This window comes from Temnothorax nylanderi, unplaced genomic scaffold, assembly GCF_030848795.1.
Source record: "Temnothorax nylanderi isolate EJ_2023f unplaced genomic scaffold, tnyl_v1.0 TNYL_tig0063_pilon, whole genome shotgun sequence".
NCBI classification, from domain to species: Eukaryota; Metazoa; Arthropoda; class Insecta; order Hymenoptera; family Formicidae; genus Temnothorax; species Temnothorax nylanderi.
In genome coordinates, this window is record NW_027249125.1 from 1019412 (window position 1) to 1037086 (window position 17675).

Sequence of the window (17675 nt, forward strand, 5' to 3'; positions counted from 1 at the left end):
TATAGTTTCCAGCGAATATAGCAAACTCTGTCTGTAAATTGTACGTAAAAGTACGTACGAACGTTATATAGGGTGTCGTACAATTATCGAAAATTGTATTTATTAGCGTAAAATATTGCATTATTGCAAAAAATATCTCATTGGATTTTTCTTTTAGATTATATTTAGATTCTGTGACAAGTTTAAAATCTTTTAAATTGAATTTTAAAAATTTTTATTAAATAAAAATGTTGTTTTCGAATAATTAATGATTGAAAATAATTAACAAATTGCTATCAGCAAACTAAATTGCACAATAAATAACAAAATCACATTTTTAATTCAAACAGATTTTACTTCCCCAGAAACTTAATTTAAAATTTAATTACAAAAATACGGAATGTTACAAATCTAAGAAAAGTACTGTAAGTGATGATTTCTTTCGATATTTTCGTTAAAGAAAAATCAACAATTAATAGGAAACAGTGGAACAATATTCAATATGGTTTTCGGACACCCTGTATCTAGCTTTAAACTATTCTTGCACAATGTGCATGCATCACAGCTCACATTAACGGAGAAGTAAGAGAAGCGAAGTGCAACGTATAATCGTAGTAAGACTTCGTCACCACCTATTTCACTATTCACTCAATTATATCGTATATTATGTTAGAAAAAGAACAATCGACCCCACACAAATTGATCAAAGAATCTATAGATAAAATATATTATTACGTGGGAGATATATCTCACATTAAATTTTTTAATCGTAATAAAGGGTGGTAAAAATTTTATATGGCCAAAAACGAAATTTCAAGCACTGTTATCTTATGATACACCGATTAAGAAAACTCCGTATAATGAGAAATTGCCACGGCATACGAACCTTGAGGCCAGGAAGGACCGTCGCGAGGTCTGAGGGGGTCCGGGCCGAGGACGCCTGATTCGTGGCCCCGTAGTTGCTCCGCTGTTGCTGATAGCTACAGAGATTCTTGTGAGCACTAGCCTGAGCTGTGTAAGCCGACACTGATAACTTCATTTCTCCCTGTTCCCGATAAAGGTTCTGATACTCCTGGTAATCTCGCGGGAGAGGCCGAGGCACATCTTGGATCCCTCGTGATATCCTTAAGCCACCGTGAAGGGTGGCGCGCGGATAAATTGCCGCGCCAAAAGTTCCCGAGGAGTGAAAGAGAGAAGCGGGGAGGAAAGGATAAAACTTCGTTGAATTATATGCTTTCTCGTGACATTCGTGTTGCCGTTACTTTCGTTCACTGTTCCTCGATCTGTTCTCGAAATTCGTTTCTCGGCTACCTTGTCTGAAGAGAATTTTTTGAATTGTCTCACGGCGGGCCACGATTTTCTATCGGAAAACCGCACAACGTCTTTACGCTTCTAGTTTCTCCGCTCCTTTCTTCGTGCTACGACCGAGCCGTTCTTTTGATCAGCAGCGAGCGGCGCAGAGAAACACGCCGGTAGATTTGCCATGAAGCTTGAAAATAATTCTCTGGCGCGCAGTTAAAACGAGCATCAGTGAATGCCGGGAGAAGGAGCTTTTACGATTTTCGCGAATCGTTTTGAAGAACGCACTCCTAGACGCGCCCTTTCCCCCTTCCTGCTCAAACAAATCTCGTTTCCGTAGGGCGTGATAACGATCGACTCGTTATCAATTTGCCGGCCCACCGTGATAAAGAACGACAACGTTGTTTCGCTATCCTTTGTACTCTTGACAGCTCCGCTCCTCGGTCGCTGATTTCCCGCGAGGGCAAAAAATACAAGAGTACGTGACCTCCCGCCTCCGCGTCTTCCTCTTTTCCCGCTGATGGTCCTTCCGGGCAGCTCTCGTTCGCTCTCCGATGCCTCCTCTCGACACGTCGCACTCGGCTCGTTCCGCGACGTTTTAAAGCTCGATCGATCGCAACGATTGACCACCGTGATCCCGGAATTCCCTTTGCCGTTTGGTCGAATCTCACACGTCGACTGGATCGATCCTCGCTTCCACTTCGTCGATCTCCCTTGACTTCTAATTCAGCACTCGGCCCTCCGATACAGTCACTTCTCCATCGTGACACTCTCTCTCCCTCTCTCTCTCTCTCTCTCTCTCTCTCTCTCTCTCTCTCTCCCGTGAGATTTCCGCACAATGCCCGGATTATCCGATCGGATACTCGATTAAAAAGTGTAAGATATACGATTGAATAAAAGCCGACAGGATAAACTTTTCATCCCCTTTCGTGTGACGGATATCTTTCGATTTTCGATACACATTTAGTGGGTGTTCCGTTGATTTTCGACGGTTCGACGATATATTTCCAATCGATAGACGTTATCTGATGACTTGGGAATTCGTTCTCGCGAGATATGCGCTCGCACGTTCCGCGTTCTCGCTCTCTCGCGTTGATTGGCAAACTTATATTACGCACGTCTCCCCGTCGCTCGGCAAACATCACCGACGGCACCCTGTTTGCTGATTCGTGATCAATCGGCGCGCTCGCGTTTAACGCGCGAATATATGGTCGGAGGCACGTCGCGGAGCCTCTCAAGAGGAAACGCACGGGTACGCAAATCCTGTCCTTCCACGTTTGTGCGACCTCGCGTTCCTCCGATTTCTCTCCATCCTTCGATACCGCGATGCTTCACTCCGTGATCACTCGCGCGAACAATTCGAACTGGTAATACGTCGGACGTGATCTAACGAGTCACTTCAATCGACCGATTCTTCGCTGATTAGATCATCCAGTTGTAGGAACGATCGTTTGCATTACCGTTTACTGCTTCTTGCCACTTGTGCATCACGATTCTGCGAATTTTCGTGAGTGAAGCCTACACAATCCGTATGTATGTATGTTACGTATGTGTATGTGTATATGTATATCAATCGTTCGAGAGAACTCGAAGGGGAAGCTGCAAAATGTCCCACCAGCTTAGCCAATCGATCGAAACGATACTTGTATTCCTGTATTGTACATTCCTTCCACCTTCGCCTTCGATCGCTCGTCTTCCACGTAATTCGCAGCTATTGTCCTTTTTTTACCCCCTTCGGGCTCAATTCTACAGATGACGTTTTACCATGAAAACAAGGGAAGGACTGTATTCTAACTATCGTTGGACGTCGTTGGTAGATCCATCAGAACTGGAGATGAAAACTCTCTTTAATTCCTCGGTCGAAGCGAAATGCGGATTATCCCTGTCACGAATCACGATGAAAGTCTTCGTGGAAAGAAGATTGAGAGGCTCGTCGTGAAGCGGCACTTCTTGAATTCTGCAATATCACCGTGACGGTCCGAGAATTGAGAGAACGATGGCTGCGCTCGCGATTAAGTAAAGTTTTAATATACTCAGAACTATAGATATCTCACACACTTCGGGGTTCACGGGGGATCGTGGTGCTTGTGGCTCGTGGCACTTAATGTTTCATCGTACACCGCGCGTACCTCGGATTATCCCACGAGGTAGGAGAGCGATAATGAAGCAACTTTATGCAAAGAGATAACTTAACGCAGCAGCTTTGATATATATTTCGACCTACGCTCTTCGGAGATCTATATCTGTATATATAACGCAAGCGCGTATCTTTAAACGTATAATATAAACGCACAATGTGTACGCAACGGTCTTGTGCTTCGAGATGTTCAATCTCGTATTATAGGATACGACAACGGTAGAGCGAAAAGACGAGATCAATGTGAGACACAATGAGTGCAAGCTGGTGAAGAATACAGCTTTAATGTTCCAACCAGTACGATCTTTAGATCTATAATGCATGACCATGCATGCGACCTATGATCTTTAGATGTCCGTATGGCACAAGTTGTACAGTATAATATTCTCCGAATAATACTCTCCCGCGAGATGCACGAGATGCATTCGTAATTCAGTTGCGTAACCGCAAAGGGAAATGGTCAACCGGCTACAAGGGGACGATATTCAATATCGCGGAAACTTCGATATTTTGATGGCCAGACATTTCGACGAGTACGTTAACTACGTTTCGACGCGACGCTAACTGCGGCTAGATCGCGCGAATATAGGGACTCTACTTCCTCCGGTTCACACGGGATGCACAAGCACAACGTCGCGATCGCCGAGAACGGTTCACCGATAGGATGCAGCAACGGCGGCGTTACCAATCGACGCAGGAAACTATATCGATGAATGACATCGGCGCGCAATGCGGATGAATGAATGACATATCGGTCGACGAGCGTGGCCGTCGTCGTCGGCGGGCAATCGTGTTAAAACGCGGACGCACGGCGCCGTTAAAATCCACGCGACAAAATCACTCCGCGGCGTCACTCGCGCGGAAGATTGATCGCGCGCCAGTCCGACCGCGTATCCCACGATCGAGTGCGAGCTGGTGAAAAAAAAAATACTCGACCGAAGCGACCAGGGCGCGAACTGACGTAGCGTTGGTTAGCTCTCGGGGCTGTAACTGGATTACGTCGTCAACGACGACACAGTCGGAACGGAATAATCGACTGGCCGCGTCGACCGCACCACGTCCGAGAGCTCGCGCGCCGACGAGTGTGTGCTCGCGCTCCACGTACACTCGTCTCGCTGTAACCGGATTAAATATTATCATAAACTGCATCGGGCACGAACCGACGACGTGCAGCCGCACCTCGACGCTCGCGATTGCGCTCGCCGCTGCGATATGCTTTTGAACGACAGTTCTCGGCTTGGCGAAGCCGACAAATGGAGAAACGTACAAGCTCTTCCATCATATATAGCTCTCGCCAGTCCGTGAACAAAGCAATGGATAAATTACGTTTCAATGTGACTCTATCCTAACTCTGTCCTAACTCTATTCGAAAATATTCATGTATACATTCGTATAAAAACGATAATTATTTAAAGATACTGATTTAAAATTAACTTTTTGTTAATAAGTGCACTTACTAATCTATATAATAAATTAAATTACAAACATATAAAAGGTATATGTAATATACCGTTACATATATCTTTTATATGTCTGTAATTTAATTTATTCCAGTTGAGAAAAGTCACTATCGCATGAAATGAGACTTTATAATTCAATTCGTCGAATTATTCTTCCTACATCGTATTCTATTTTATATTGTGCATATAAACTTACATTTTTGACAGGTCTCATTTAAAAAATCTTTTACAATTTTTCTTTTAATTTTTTTTAATTTTTACTTTCTTGCAAGCACGTTTATTTCAATTTAAAAGAAATTAACGTTGCAATTGCCGTCTTCTTTTCGTTTTTTTCGCATCTTTGAAATAAACGCGAACACACGTTGAATAACGTTATCGATTACTCGAGTTGATGATTATAAAGAATTTGAAAGAAACCAGGATGAAGTATATTGGCAGCTGCTTGAGAAAGATCTACGAGAGCTATATTGAGGAGAGATATCTGATCGAGGAAAAGAAGATATAAGATTTCTGCAAGTCCTGTTCGCTTTGAACTTTGAGCTATGCATGACGTTGTGTCAAAGAAAGAAATATAAAATATTGTGCACAGATAAAATTGTCAACGATAAACAGTGAAATAATAATTAATCTCGGCATACATAATATTTATAACACTTCCAATTCTTTAATGCCGAATGTGATTTCAATGTAATTACTTAAAAAATAATAAAGTTGAAGTTAATCTGAAAGATAAAAAAAGAATTTTTATTAATAATTAAAATTCTGTTACGTTTAATTGACTCGACAATGTCAACGAAGATGACAAATCCAGTGAATGAAGCCGAAGAAGAAACGTCGATTAAGGACCGAGTCCGTTCTTAAAACAATGAGAACAACTCCGAAGATTGTTTTTCATCTCTAACTTCGTCAAATTAAAACGAAAAAGACGGCGCTATAAGGGAATTATAGCCTGGCTAATCTCTTACGAACTCCTTTTTTTTCCTACATCTTTCTTTGGCCGCGATCACATTCCCACAAAGAAGATCCAATTCCACGGCAGTTGCCTTAAATGTTGGTTTACGCGATTATACCGTCTTCCCCTTTGCACGAGTCTTTCAACGTCGTATCGTTTTAAAATGGAGAAATTGTTGGACCAGATCCAATTATAACGTCGCTTCGCTTCCTAGATCTAAAGCTTTTTATAACTCACCCGGCCGCGGATACCTTATTTTAGAGAAACCGCTTTGAATTAATGATGTGACACCGCGAAGTTGATTTCGCGATATCTTCATTCGTGCGTCATGGCATCGTCTTTGCGTGCACCGGAGAGGGAATGTAATTGTTTTATCTGTTCCTCAACCGATAATCAAATATCAGTGACGAATGTAAAGAGGAGACAAACCAAATAGATCGTGATGGGATAGAAAACGAAGAGAAGGTGAAATGTCAAGCAACGCTCGCCGACGCGAACGTTATGACGATAAAAGCCGTAATGACACAAGACGAGAAAACGACTTCCGATTACGGGATTGTCGTAACTCTCCGCGAAACGCTCATGAAGACTGAAGAAAAACGATGTCACTCGCGAAATCATTTTAATAACCAGTAGAGGGATGAGAGCTGGTTACGTGACGGCAGAGCGGATTTTAATGACGAAACTGCAAAGTGGCGGTATAATTCGATCAAATATTGACTGTCGCGTCGCCCGTGGATCGTCTCTCTGATCGCCGCGATCGACGCACTTACGACGAAGTATCGGGGTCGAAACCGCATTAAGGCTCTCCGCGGAGCGAACTGCTCGAAACTTCGGCGACTACTTGAGGATACCCGATCTTTAACGGATGCCACAAGACACCGGACCCGCCGTACTCCCGGATGGAAACCATTTCAAGCAAGACGCGCGCACGAATCTTCAAGGAGCCCACCTCGAGGAGTCGTCCGCGGCAGCTGTCGGCACAATCGCGACGATCAACGGAGCTGTCCGATGACGATGGATCACCGGGTTTCAGGTATCGCGATCTCCGATCTCCCGCCGTCCTTCCGTGACTCGTGGATTCGGATCACCAAGTGTCATCCGGCACGAGATCGTCGATCTCTCGCGGATCTACCGCGAAACCGCGACTTCGGTGGATCGCCAACCACTGTCACCGATCGATCTCTCGCCGATCTCACGCGGTCGCGACGCCGACGTGGAACCACTCGATCGTCGTACCGGGTCGAAATCGGGACCGGGACCGGGACCGGGAACGAGACCGGTATTCTCTCACGCACGTGTCACGCGACCCCCGACGACGAAAGTCACTAGGAGACCGGTAGCGACCCCCGCCTGGCGAGTAGCACGGAGGGTGTTAGAGAGAGGACGTCGGGACGACAGACGACGTGGCGGGAGGATCGACGACGGTGGTGGGGTGCTGGGGCGACGGGGGAAGAAAACGGTGGGGTGGAAAGCAACCGAGCCGAGTCGAGAAGGGGTGGATGAGAACGGCGGTACAGGGAATGGAGTCGTATCGGCGGAAGGAGAGGGCCGTCCCCACCGCCGTTACATCCGCGGATTAAAAACCATAGTGCCTCCCCTATTCGCACCCTCTCCCCGCAGCTCCCTGCGTGGTCCTCGCTTATCCGCGCGGGATGCTGCGCAGTCTCCGGAACGCTGACACAGTGCGCTACAGACACAGAAATAGGTACGCACTCGACCCTGATCTGATACAAACCGATAACAATCCTTCGGATATCGCGCGTCGCGAACCGAGATGCGAGGAGATAAATAAAAATCGGTGGAGATATATAATCATCCAGAAAAATAAGCGCAGCAATAAACTGTACATATACCTAATTTTATCGATTTATTGTATATATATATATATATACAGAATTATTCATATTACTCGTACCAATTTCTATAGCAGTACATTTTTTGTTGTAAAAATAAAGTGTACTTACATTGATCCGGTAAATTTTTCCGGAAACTTCTCGAGATCTAACGAGATCTAAACGCATAGCTGTTTTTCAGAAAGAATCGATACAAATGTATAATTACTTTAAATATGTGTGAAAAAGAGAGGATGTGTGACGAAATTAAATCAATAATTAAAATTAACTTTTTTAAAATTAACCGACCCATGTCTCATTTCCGTGGGCAAAAGAATTTTACAAATAAATTTATTTTTCTAGTCTTCTCTTAAATTTTTATTTAATACAGGTGAATATTAAATTATTATCTATTTAATATTCCAATCACTCTAATATTACTCCTTATTATCCGAGTGTTTTAAAGAGTAAAAATAGTTTCGAAATTAATTATAGTCTTTATATCGTAATTATGAATTTTAGCCAGAATTGGGCGGTTACGCGTAAAATATAATGATCTACATCTACATGTGTATACAGTGTAAATTATGTTTAACGTATCATAATGTAAACAAGCAGTATCTATGGATCGTCAAACATTCATATTTTGTCAGAAATATAGGAAATTTATTTTGTTTAAAATTTTATTTTTATGTCACTGTAGGTATAATTAATAAATAAATTATAACTGAAATGCCTTTAAATAGCCTAGTTTAAAACTACTTTTTATTTTTATTTTTGACTGTTTGCAAAAATATAATTTAAAGAAATTAATCAATCAATCAATAAATTAGTCATTTACAATAATTTATAATAATTAATTTATAATGATTCAATTTATGATGGTTATATTGTCTACATGGAAAAAGTTCATGTGAACATAATGTAAACAATAAGTGAGCAATCCATGTAGATGTAATCTCGAAATTTACCGCAAATTATATAACCCTGGCTTTAGCATCTCGTCGATGCATATAAAACGCTGCGAGATTTGAAAACGGTACTTCTCGCAGTCTAACAACCGTCTGCTTTTTCGACGCCATAAATTGTTATTATAGAAAAAAGACGATGCGTGCACTTACCTTGCAATAATCCCGCGCTCATCGCGCTCGTGACGCATCTCGGCGAGAGAACAGCGTGCCGCCGACGAAGCAGGAGCAGGAGTAGCAGGGGTAGCAGGACGAAGAGTCCGGATCTCGGTCGATTCCATGCTGTTCCACGCGCACGGACGCTGATCGCTGCAATCAGGAGATTGGCGTGTAACGGCAATCGACACGCGACGTTTAACGCGTTACGACGGCGTATCGACACTTTACGAGGCGCTCGCGCGATAATTCCTCGAAAAAATGCGGTACCGGATTTGAGAGCGATACGCGATTCGCAATTCGTCGTGATTCGTATCGATGATTGACAGCCATGACAGCGACGGCGCCGACGGCGAAATCTATCGGTCGGAGAACTCGGGAGAACGACGCGCGACGTCACGGTCACGATTCTCGAAGTACATACGCACCCGCGCGCGCGGGATCATTAATGGCGTACCGTATGAAGATGCGCATCAATGCGCGCATGTATTGCTAGAGTTCCTATAAGGAACTCTAGGGGGTGCACGTTCGGAGCGCATGCTTCGTGTCTGAATATTCGCGTATATCGTGACTGTTGGTAATAATTTAATTTTTTTTATAAAACCTTGTGTCCACGATACTGGAAATCGCTCCGAGATCGCGGACGGAGAAAAAATTCACCAATCGTATTTAAATAATTCGGCAATTGACCAATTGCCGAATGCGATTGGTTAATTCTTTCTCCGTCCGAGATCTCGGAGTGATTTCCAGCATCGCGAACACAATTAAGGCTTAAGAATAATATGTTAAAAAGTATTACAACATTTCTAGTATCATTATTATCATCGAATGGGGCCAGCATCTTTCCATGATACGCGAATATTTAAATATGTAGCACGCAAATTTAACCCGATATACAATCGCATTAACTAATTTCACGCTGTAATTAGGTCTATTAATAGAGTTCATTTCAATTGTATTATACGAAATGAGTGGTTTTACCCGTTAAAAAAAAAAGAGCCAAGGAAATAAGTAAAAAAGTCGAACAGCAGCTCCGGAGCTGCTGTTCGATACAAAAGTGAAATTTAAGATATGCATATATATGTACATATATACCTAATGACAATGTTGAATTGCACTTCGATGCATTTCGGACGAGGAGAGTCTCGATCGATTTCGGGCGCACGGAAGCGGATCGTCGATGTCAAAATCACGGCGATGACGGTTGTACGCCATCTTTGACGCGCTACGACGAACACTGTCCGATACTTTACGATGAGACACTCGCGGGAACTTCTCGCGCCAGAGATTCGCTTTTAGGCGATAACATTCGTGTCTTCTCCTTTTTCTTCTTTCTTTTGGCACCCGATTCCCAAGACGGGCTCGATACGGCGAATAATGACGTACATTCGTGAAAAATACACGATTCGATATACGATTTGAACGTGATCCTGCGTATGCGTAGTGCGTGATCCCGCAACCCATCGCGGCGTGTCCTTCGACTGCTGGCTGGCGACGACTTGAGAAATTTATCGAGGAGCAATATCTCGCGACTCTCGAAATATCGAAACGGTCGAGGCAGCGAACCAATCACTGCGGTTATTCGATACGGTCTGAATAAAGCGCGAAATAATATTTATACAGCAAACTCTAAAATTCAAAACTTATTTATTTAGGGCAACTCCGGTTAATTTAAGCGGCGATTAATTTAATCAGCAAAAATTGCTTAAAGCAAGATTTTTGATTACACAATTCGTCATAATCTCGTCCTTTTTCCACATATAATAGACAGCAGAAATTAATAATTCTATTCATGTTAACAAAACAGTATTTCATAAGATATTAATTAATAAATTAATCCATGATTAATGTCCATTTCTACCAATACAGATTAACTTTTTTAAGATTTCACCGTACAGTGGATACATCTTCACGACACACCGACTCTTTTAGCAAATTGTACTTTGTACTTGGCAACTTTTTATCTTTTTCTAGTTCTAAAAATTAGAAAAAGACAAAAGTAATTTAAACCGAGAATAAAGTTGATCTACATTGATAGAAATGTAGGTACACAAGTCAGTCATAATTTGATCGAAATCGCCTTTATTTATAACCGGCCGCAATATTTGTCGAGATGGCACCAGCTCTCGGCGGTTAATTGAGGTATAGATTATTATTTTTTCTCGCCGCACTTGAGTTATGAAATTTTTTTTCTTTTGTCGTTGGGGTATAAAATTCCTTTTTTGTGCTATACCATTTATAAAATTTTTCCTTTGCACCACTGTTGGGATATAATTTTTTTTTTTCGCCATTGTTGGGATATAAATTTTTTCCTTTGCACCGCTGTTGTGATATAACATTTTTTTTTTGCGCCACCGTTGGGATATGAAATTTTTTTTTTGGTCCGTCGTTGCATCACTATATCCACTGTGTCAGTGTGTCGTCTGTGTCCAGTGTGTCACAGTGACAGCACAGCAGTGTATCCAAGCAGTCTCGGTCGTCTCGTATTCTCAGATAAAATGTTACGTACAGTCGATGCGTTGTAAAATTTTACAGAGCTATTATGTCGTATCTATCGGGAGGTAGACTGAACGTCGGGCTTGTTCAGGAACAGGCAAGAAAGCGACTGCTTTGTCTGCTGGAGAAGTGCGATGGCCCAAAGGTACGTACTTCAACCTAACCTCTTCTCAAGGAATCAAGTCTTTAATTACAAATTCGCACGTTCATATGGTTCTTCTTTTCACTTTTGCACAGGCTATTATATGGGATCAGTCGTTGGCCGGACCGATCGGTCTTGTCGCCAAGTACAATTTGCTAGAAGAGTACGGTGTTGTGAAGATGTACCCGCTGTACGGTGGAACCTTGACAATACCGCCTAACATTACCAATGTCATATTCATCTCGAGGCCGCAGTTAGAGCTCATGGATCTGATTGCCGAGAATGTTCATGGGTAGATATAAAGCGAACATGTCACCAGATACATGTGTGATTTTAATGTATCTAATGACTCTCATCTACAATAGCCGTAAGAGTATGCAGTAAGGACTGAGTGACATAAGCAGTAAGCTATTGACCAACTACAATTGATTATTCTTGAATTGAAAAAATCCCATTAGTTAATAGCTTACTGCTTATGTCTTACTGCATACTCTTGCGGCTATTGTAGACAAGCCATATATTCAATGATATTAACAAAGGGATCCAAAAGAAAGTCATGTGCAAATAATAAAGTCAAAATTGTGTATTGATACGGATATGAAACGATACTGCTACTTTTAAATTTTATTATCATCCTAACATAAATTGTATATTTTTAAAAATATTTAAAAATATATTTATTCATGTGTTTACAGAGAAGAGGGCAAGAGGCCGCGTAAAGAGTTTCACTTGTTCTTTGTGCCACGCAAGAGTCTACTTTGTCAAAAGAAGCTTCAAAATCGCGGTGTCTTTGGCAGTTTCACGCTGATAGAAGAATTTAAATGTGATCTCTTTCCGTTTGACAACGATCTACTATCGATGGAACTGAGCGGATCCTTCAAGGAGTTCCACTTGGAAAATGATCCCACTTGCCTGTATCAAGTCGCGCAGGCCATACAAGGCTTGCAAAAATTGTACGGGAAAATCTCGAAAGTCACGGGAAGGGGACCAGCTGCCAGCAAGGTTTGGGAATTGCTGGAAAGGCTAAATAGAGAAGAGGAAGATAACAAATCACTCCCAGTCTCAGGCTCTGTTGCCATTGAACACTTATTATTACTGGATCGATCTGTAGATTTACTCTCGCCTCTAGTTACGCAGTTGACATATGAAGGCTTAATTGATGAAATATACGGAATAAAGTACAGTAAGTATCGGTCTTATATATTTTCTATATTTTAAAATTGCAATTTTATAACATATACTTTTAATGTGTATACGATACGTGGCGTAATGACAGAAGTATCTTTTTTATTTTAGATACTGTGCAATTACCTGCAAGAAAATTCCATGATTCTGACGATTCTCCCACATCAATGTCTCTAAACGAAAAGGAACAAATCATATTAAATTCCGGAGAAGAACTTTTTGCTGAGATCAGGTACGTAACTACGTAAAATTCTTTCTGACAATTCTTTACGACATTTTACTCTTGCAGAGATAAAAATTTCAATGGTGTTGGCCCAGTTCTTAGTAAGAAAGCTAAAGTAATTTCATCTCAGTTTGACGAGAGACACGGAGACAAGAGCGTGCAAGAAATTAAACAGTTTGTTGCGAGATTACCACATATGCTAGCAACAAAGCAATCTTTAGCAAGACGTAAGTAATAAATACATGTATATGGATTCATGTTCCGATTCTTTCGCGATATTTATTCTTTTTGGTCTTGTTTTAATAATTTATCGTAATTTCTCTTTAACTAGACACCACAATCGCCGAGATGATAAAAGAGGTAACCGACTCGAGCAACTTCTTAGAATCGTTGCAAGTCGAGCAAGAACTGTTAAACTGTATCGACACGGACAAGCCGAATGCGTACATCGAAGATATGATAGCGCAGCAACAACCGTTACTCAAAGTTCTACGTCTCCTTTGCATACAATCGTTGACAAACTCCGGTCTAAAACCAAAACTGCTAGATTACTATAAGAGAGAAATAATTCACACTTATGGATTCCAACATTTGCCAACTATATTAAATCTGGAAAAGGCTGGATTATTGAAGCAACAGCAGTCAGTGCGACAATACGCAGTTTTAAGAAAAGCATTAAGGCTCACTGTCGAGGACGAGAGTGAAATAGCACCGAAAGATATCAGTTACGTACATTCCATATATGCACCGCTGAGCGTGAGACTAGCGGAGCAACTGGTACAACTAAACGGGTGGCAAGGATTGAATGACGTGATGGGATTATTACCAGGACCTACCATAAGCAGTGTCCCGTACAATGTATCATCATCAGCAAGACGTAAGTTAAGTCTAAATCTTGGTTTATTTATAGCTTGTTTTAAATGTTTTTTTTTCATTTTCAACAAAAAATAAATATTTATTTCAGGAAATTCTATTACTAGCGAAGATTCTAGTTCGGAACCACCAAAATTAATTCTAGTATTTTTTATCGGAGGATGCACTTTCGCCGAGATATCTGCTCTCCGGTTTCTATCGCAACAAGAAGACTGTAAGTGTCGTAATAGATTACGAAGTACTTGTCTGCACAAATCAATAAGTAAAGATTTATGGAATATAAATATGACGCAAACATAATACAAATTTTCTTTTAGTAAATGTCGAGTTCGTCGTGGGAACTACTAGGTTAATCAATGGCGACACGTTTCTCACTTCTTTAATGGAAGATTTGGAACGCACGTGAAAAGAAAACTGCTTTAATTAAAATACCGAAATAGAATATTTAAATTTTTTGTGATAACGAAAAACTGTAAATATATTTCTTCTCTATTTATTTTATATTCATCCAATTATATATATATATATATATAACTCTTAAAAAATAAGATGATTTTGTAACATTTATAGATGTTAATTTATGCATTTTGTACATATATGCATGTACATGAAAATACATTGCTGCAATAGGCGAATACATAATAAGAACTTTTCTATTTATATTACAAAATTCGTCGTGATACAATACGCGCGATTTAAGCATTTATTAGTATTATTAGTACAATCAGAGAGACTGGTACAATACGGTTTAAAAATTTATATAGCTTTTATCTCCAGATATTAATAAAATTACAAAAATCTTCATCTTTTTAATAAACAAAAAGATTTCCCAAGTTTATAATTTCATAATTGAATTGATAAAGCGCGCGAACATGGACGACCTATTTACCGACACGAAGTGCGATCAAAGATCCTCGAGCCAGAGAGAAGCCTAAAAGAGGCCATCCCGGCCTTTTTCGTGGGACCGTCGGGCGTCGAAAGCCCCTGTACACTACCGCCAGTACATTTATTTTCGAAATTGGTACTACGTAGCCACGTTCATTTTCCGCACTGCCGATAAAACATCATTTTGTTGTGTATATATATAATATATATATATAGCACGGACGCGCACCAAAATGATGTTTTATCGGCAGTGAGTTATTTCTAATAAAAAGTATATATATATCTCTCCTATCAATTTAAAAAAACGAGCGAATTACGTGTCTGTTTTTGAACGAAAAACGGAATTAATACTTTCGATATTCATACGCATTTCCGGCATTTCGAAGCAAACTCACTCGCTCGTTCGCGATCGTTTGCGCGCGTTCGCGCGCGATTGTTCTCTTCAATCACAATTAATTATTAATTCCCGCACTTAACGAGAAGTTCAAGTTATTCATTGAAGCGTCTTCCCGCGCGATTCACTCATTCGAAGAAATCGAAACGGAGACGGGAGACGTGGTATCGTTTCACTGCGACACGCCGACACGCGGAACAATTAACGATTCCATTAAATTTCGGATGTATATCGCGCTTCGAATCATTTATTTCTCACATATGTACATATAATTCACTCACCATTCAATCATGACGCACTGCAGGAGAGCCACCAAATCACAGCCGGCAGGGTGATATGTACGGCGCGACGTCCAGGACAGCATTCGACGTTCATTTCGTCTAGCGACGGCATCTCACTCGTTTCAGTCGACACGAAGAAGGAATGGAATATTCGGCGTACGTTCAGCTTACAATACCCCATAACCGAATTTCTTTTCGTTCACGAGAAAGGAATATTACACGACGGACAACGTCTCACACCGACGTTGAACGTGTCGCGTATTACTTGCGCCGCTTGCGCGCGCCGTTGCCGCCGCACAATCGGGCGAGACGTCGAACGTGATTGGCTCACGAGTCGAGCCCCCGAGTCCGACCAATCACGTTCGGCCGCTCTCGCCGCCGGGCGCGGCGGCGTACTAGGCGCCGCCGCCGCACAGTCCGTACTAGCGGCGCGACCCGTGCGGGCGCGCGACCGTTGAGTCGGTTGAACTGAATCCGTCGACTTCGGAGCAGCGTACGTTCAAAGTCGACGCGCGGACGATTGTTTCTATCGGCGAGCCGGCCTTGCTACTTGTTCTCGTCGACGCTCGGAATACCGTTATCTGCGGATATGTTACTCAGTCATTCTCCCGATGAATTTCGGACAGGTGTAAAGTGTGAAGTGTTTGTGCTCCGCGTGCGTCGCCGTGCTCCGTGCTGTGGATGCTGTTATTCGGAACGCGCTCGTTCATGCGATTGGCATTCCTGCTCCTCGTTCCGCGGGAATAATCGACGACACGCTTAATACTTTCAAATTTGCAAGTGTATCAAGTGTCGTGAATGAATGTGTCGCGCGAATCGGTCGCTCGAGGCGGAGATACGTCAAGGCGAAGGTACGGGAATTGTGAGTGATTTGCAGTTTGTCGTGAGATTCGCGGGCGATAATCGCTCATCTCGCCCCGCCATATGCCTGATGGACTCTCGAATGTGACATTCATTTACGCGGCATATCTCGTGTCGTGCTTTGAACGCGCTGTGCCGGAATTGTCGTGCGATTATCCCCGACCTGATTCTTTTCGAAGAACGGAAAGAGGGCCGAGTGACAACGTGATATCGTATCGTGATTCAAGTAAGTGATTCAAGTAACAGCACGCTGTGATACAACGTTCATGAATATTTCTTATTTTCGTGTATTTCGTGCCGCGTAAGTTAACGGTCCACAGTCGCGACTCCTCGTTGTGCAAAGCATTAATAGTAGGTACTTACATTCGCGAGATTTACGTGCTCGCTAGTTCGCTACCGTAAATTTAATCTTAATTGTGGTTTTGTTTAATCAACTGTGTGTCTTTACTAAAACCGTCCACATGATTCGCGTAGTATCTCGCGTCAAGATCTTGGAACATTTCATCACCATTAACGCGACTGCAAACGCAGTAATGAAACGCGGAACGAATCGAGGCAATCGGCGTCGCGACTCTTTCAAATTTGTACGAAAAATCTATCGATCTATGTTAGAAAACCGATAACTTGATTTTATGTTAATACCAGTTTTTATATCGCACAGTAAAGTACCTACTTATTCCTTCCCATGGGTACGACCTTGGCGAGGTGGGAAGGCCCAGTACCCAGTACGAGGATTTTACCCAAGCAAAACTCTTGTTCTGCTTGGATAAAAATCTAAAGACGGGGAAGCTAACGTACCCTCCGTCCGCCGATTTAATTGAATGAACGAACCGCAGCCGGTTCGTCGCGTTTGCTTCGGGAGTGCCGTTCAAGTAATCGGACTAAAGGATTTTTTTAAACGGGAGTGCCATACAGTATCGCGCGAGAAAGACTTTTACTGAAATTAGTCCGCGCGCGATTGTAGTTTATTATCCGCGAGTGTTTCTCGCGAGTGTCCTGTGCGGTGAGAGGAGGAAGCCTGAGAGCCTGACGTCCTGAGAGGAGGAGGAGGTCTGAGAGAGACATTGGGCACCGGCGGAGCAACCTTGGGGTAAGTATCATTTCTTAGCTACGTAAAATTAATAATTTGTTTCCATTTATTCGAATTGTTTAATTTAAATTTCGAATAAGTTAAAAGTAATTAAAGAAAGAGAAGTTATCTAAAATTTTATTCTCGTAAAGATTTTTTTTCGATAAACAGATAAATGTATTGCTAAATATTTTATTGAAAGACGAATTAGAGACGCGTAAGAATTAACTTTTCAAATGTTAATAATTTTGAGCGCTTTTTTAATTTAAATCTTATGTTTGTATGTTACAGTATCACCGTAACTACGTGGCTGCATAACTCCGCCCGTTGCGCATCGAATCGGTAAGTCAATGAGAAATTTTTTTATTGAGGTAACGAATCTACGAATAATTAAACATAGAGCAAAAATATATCTCGGTACATGTCGAATTACAATAATTTATAGTATGAAAATATTACATTTCGTAGATCCATTGCCTT

The 17675-nt window shown here is 41.8% G+C and overlaps 2 protein-coding genes across 8 annotated transcripts in view; one reads left to right on the forward strand and one right to left on the reverse strand.

Moving 5' to 3' along the window:
- Positions 1-10156, reverse strand: part of LOC139773534 (uncharacterized) — a 129833-nt gene extending 119677 nt beyond the window's left edge. For 2 of the 7 annotated variants that reach the window (XM_071708033.1, XM_071708031.1), the window contains exons 1-2: positions 6780-7210; positions 866-3278 (exon numbers count right to left, since the gene is read on the reverse strand). In XM_071708033.1, the coding sequence (XP_071564134.1) occupies positions 866-1018 (153 nt within the window). In that variant the 5' untranslated portion in view covers positions 1019-3278; positions 6780-7210. Of the gene's footprint in view, positions 1-865; positions 3279-6779; positions 7211-8783; positions 9159-9881 lie in introns of those variants that run through there. The other 5 variants (XM_071708036.1, XM_071708032.1, XM_071708038.1 and 2 more) reach the window with 5 other exon arrangements.
- A 749-nt stretch (positions 10157-10905) lies between these two features.
- Car (vacuolar protein sorting-associated protein 33A) lies at positions 10906-14353 on the forward strand. The gene is made up of 8 exons (XM_071708039.1): positions 10906-11427; positions 11520-11716; positions 12120-12607; positions 12721-12841; positions 12899-13059; positions 13164-13709; positions 13797-13919; positions 14023-14353. Exons 1-8 carry the CDS (start codon positions 11329-11331, stop codon positions 14109-14111), a joined length of 1824 nt encoding a protein of 607 aa, XP_071564140.1. The 5' UTR covers positions 10906-11328; the 3' UTR covers positions 14112-14353.
- The last annotated feature ends 3322 nt before the right edge of the window (positions 14354-17675 follow it).

Bases quoted from the DNA above. Each gene is read 5' to 3' on its own strand.
- Car (XM_071708039.1), top strand. From the start codon at position 11,329: ATGTCGTATCTATCGGGAGGTAGACTGAACGTCGGGCTTGTTCAGGAA. The intron at 13,710-13,796 runs GTAAGTTAAGTC...TATTTATTTCAG, and splicing joins TGTATCATCATCAGCAAGAC to GAAATTCTATTACTAGCGAA. The intron at 13,920-14,022 runs GTAAGTGTCGTA...ATTTTCTTTTAG, and splicing joins TCTATCGCAACAAGAAGACT to TAAATGTCGAGTTCGTCGTG.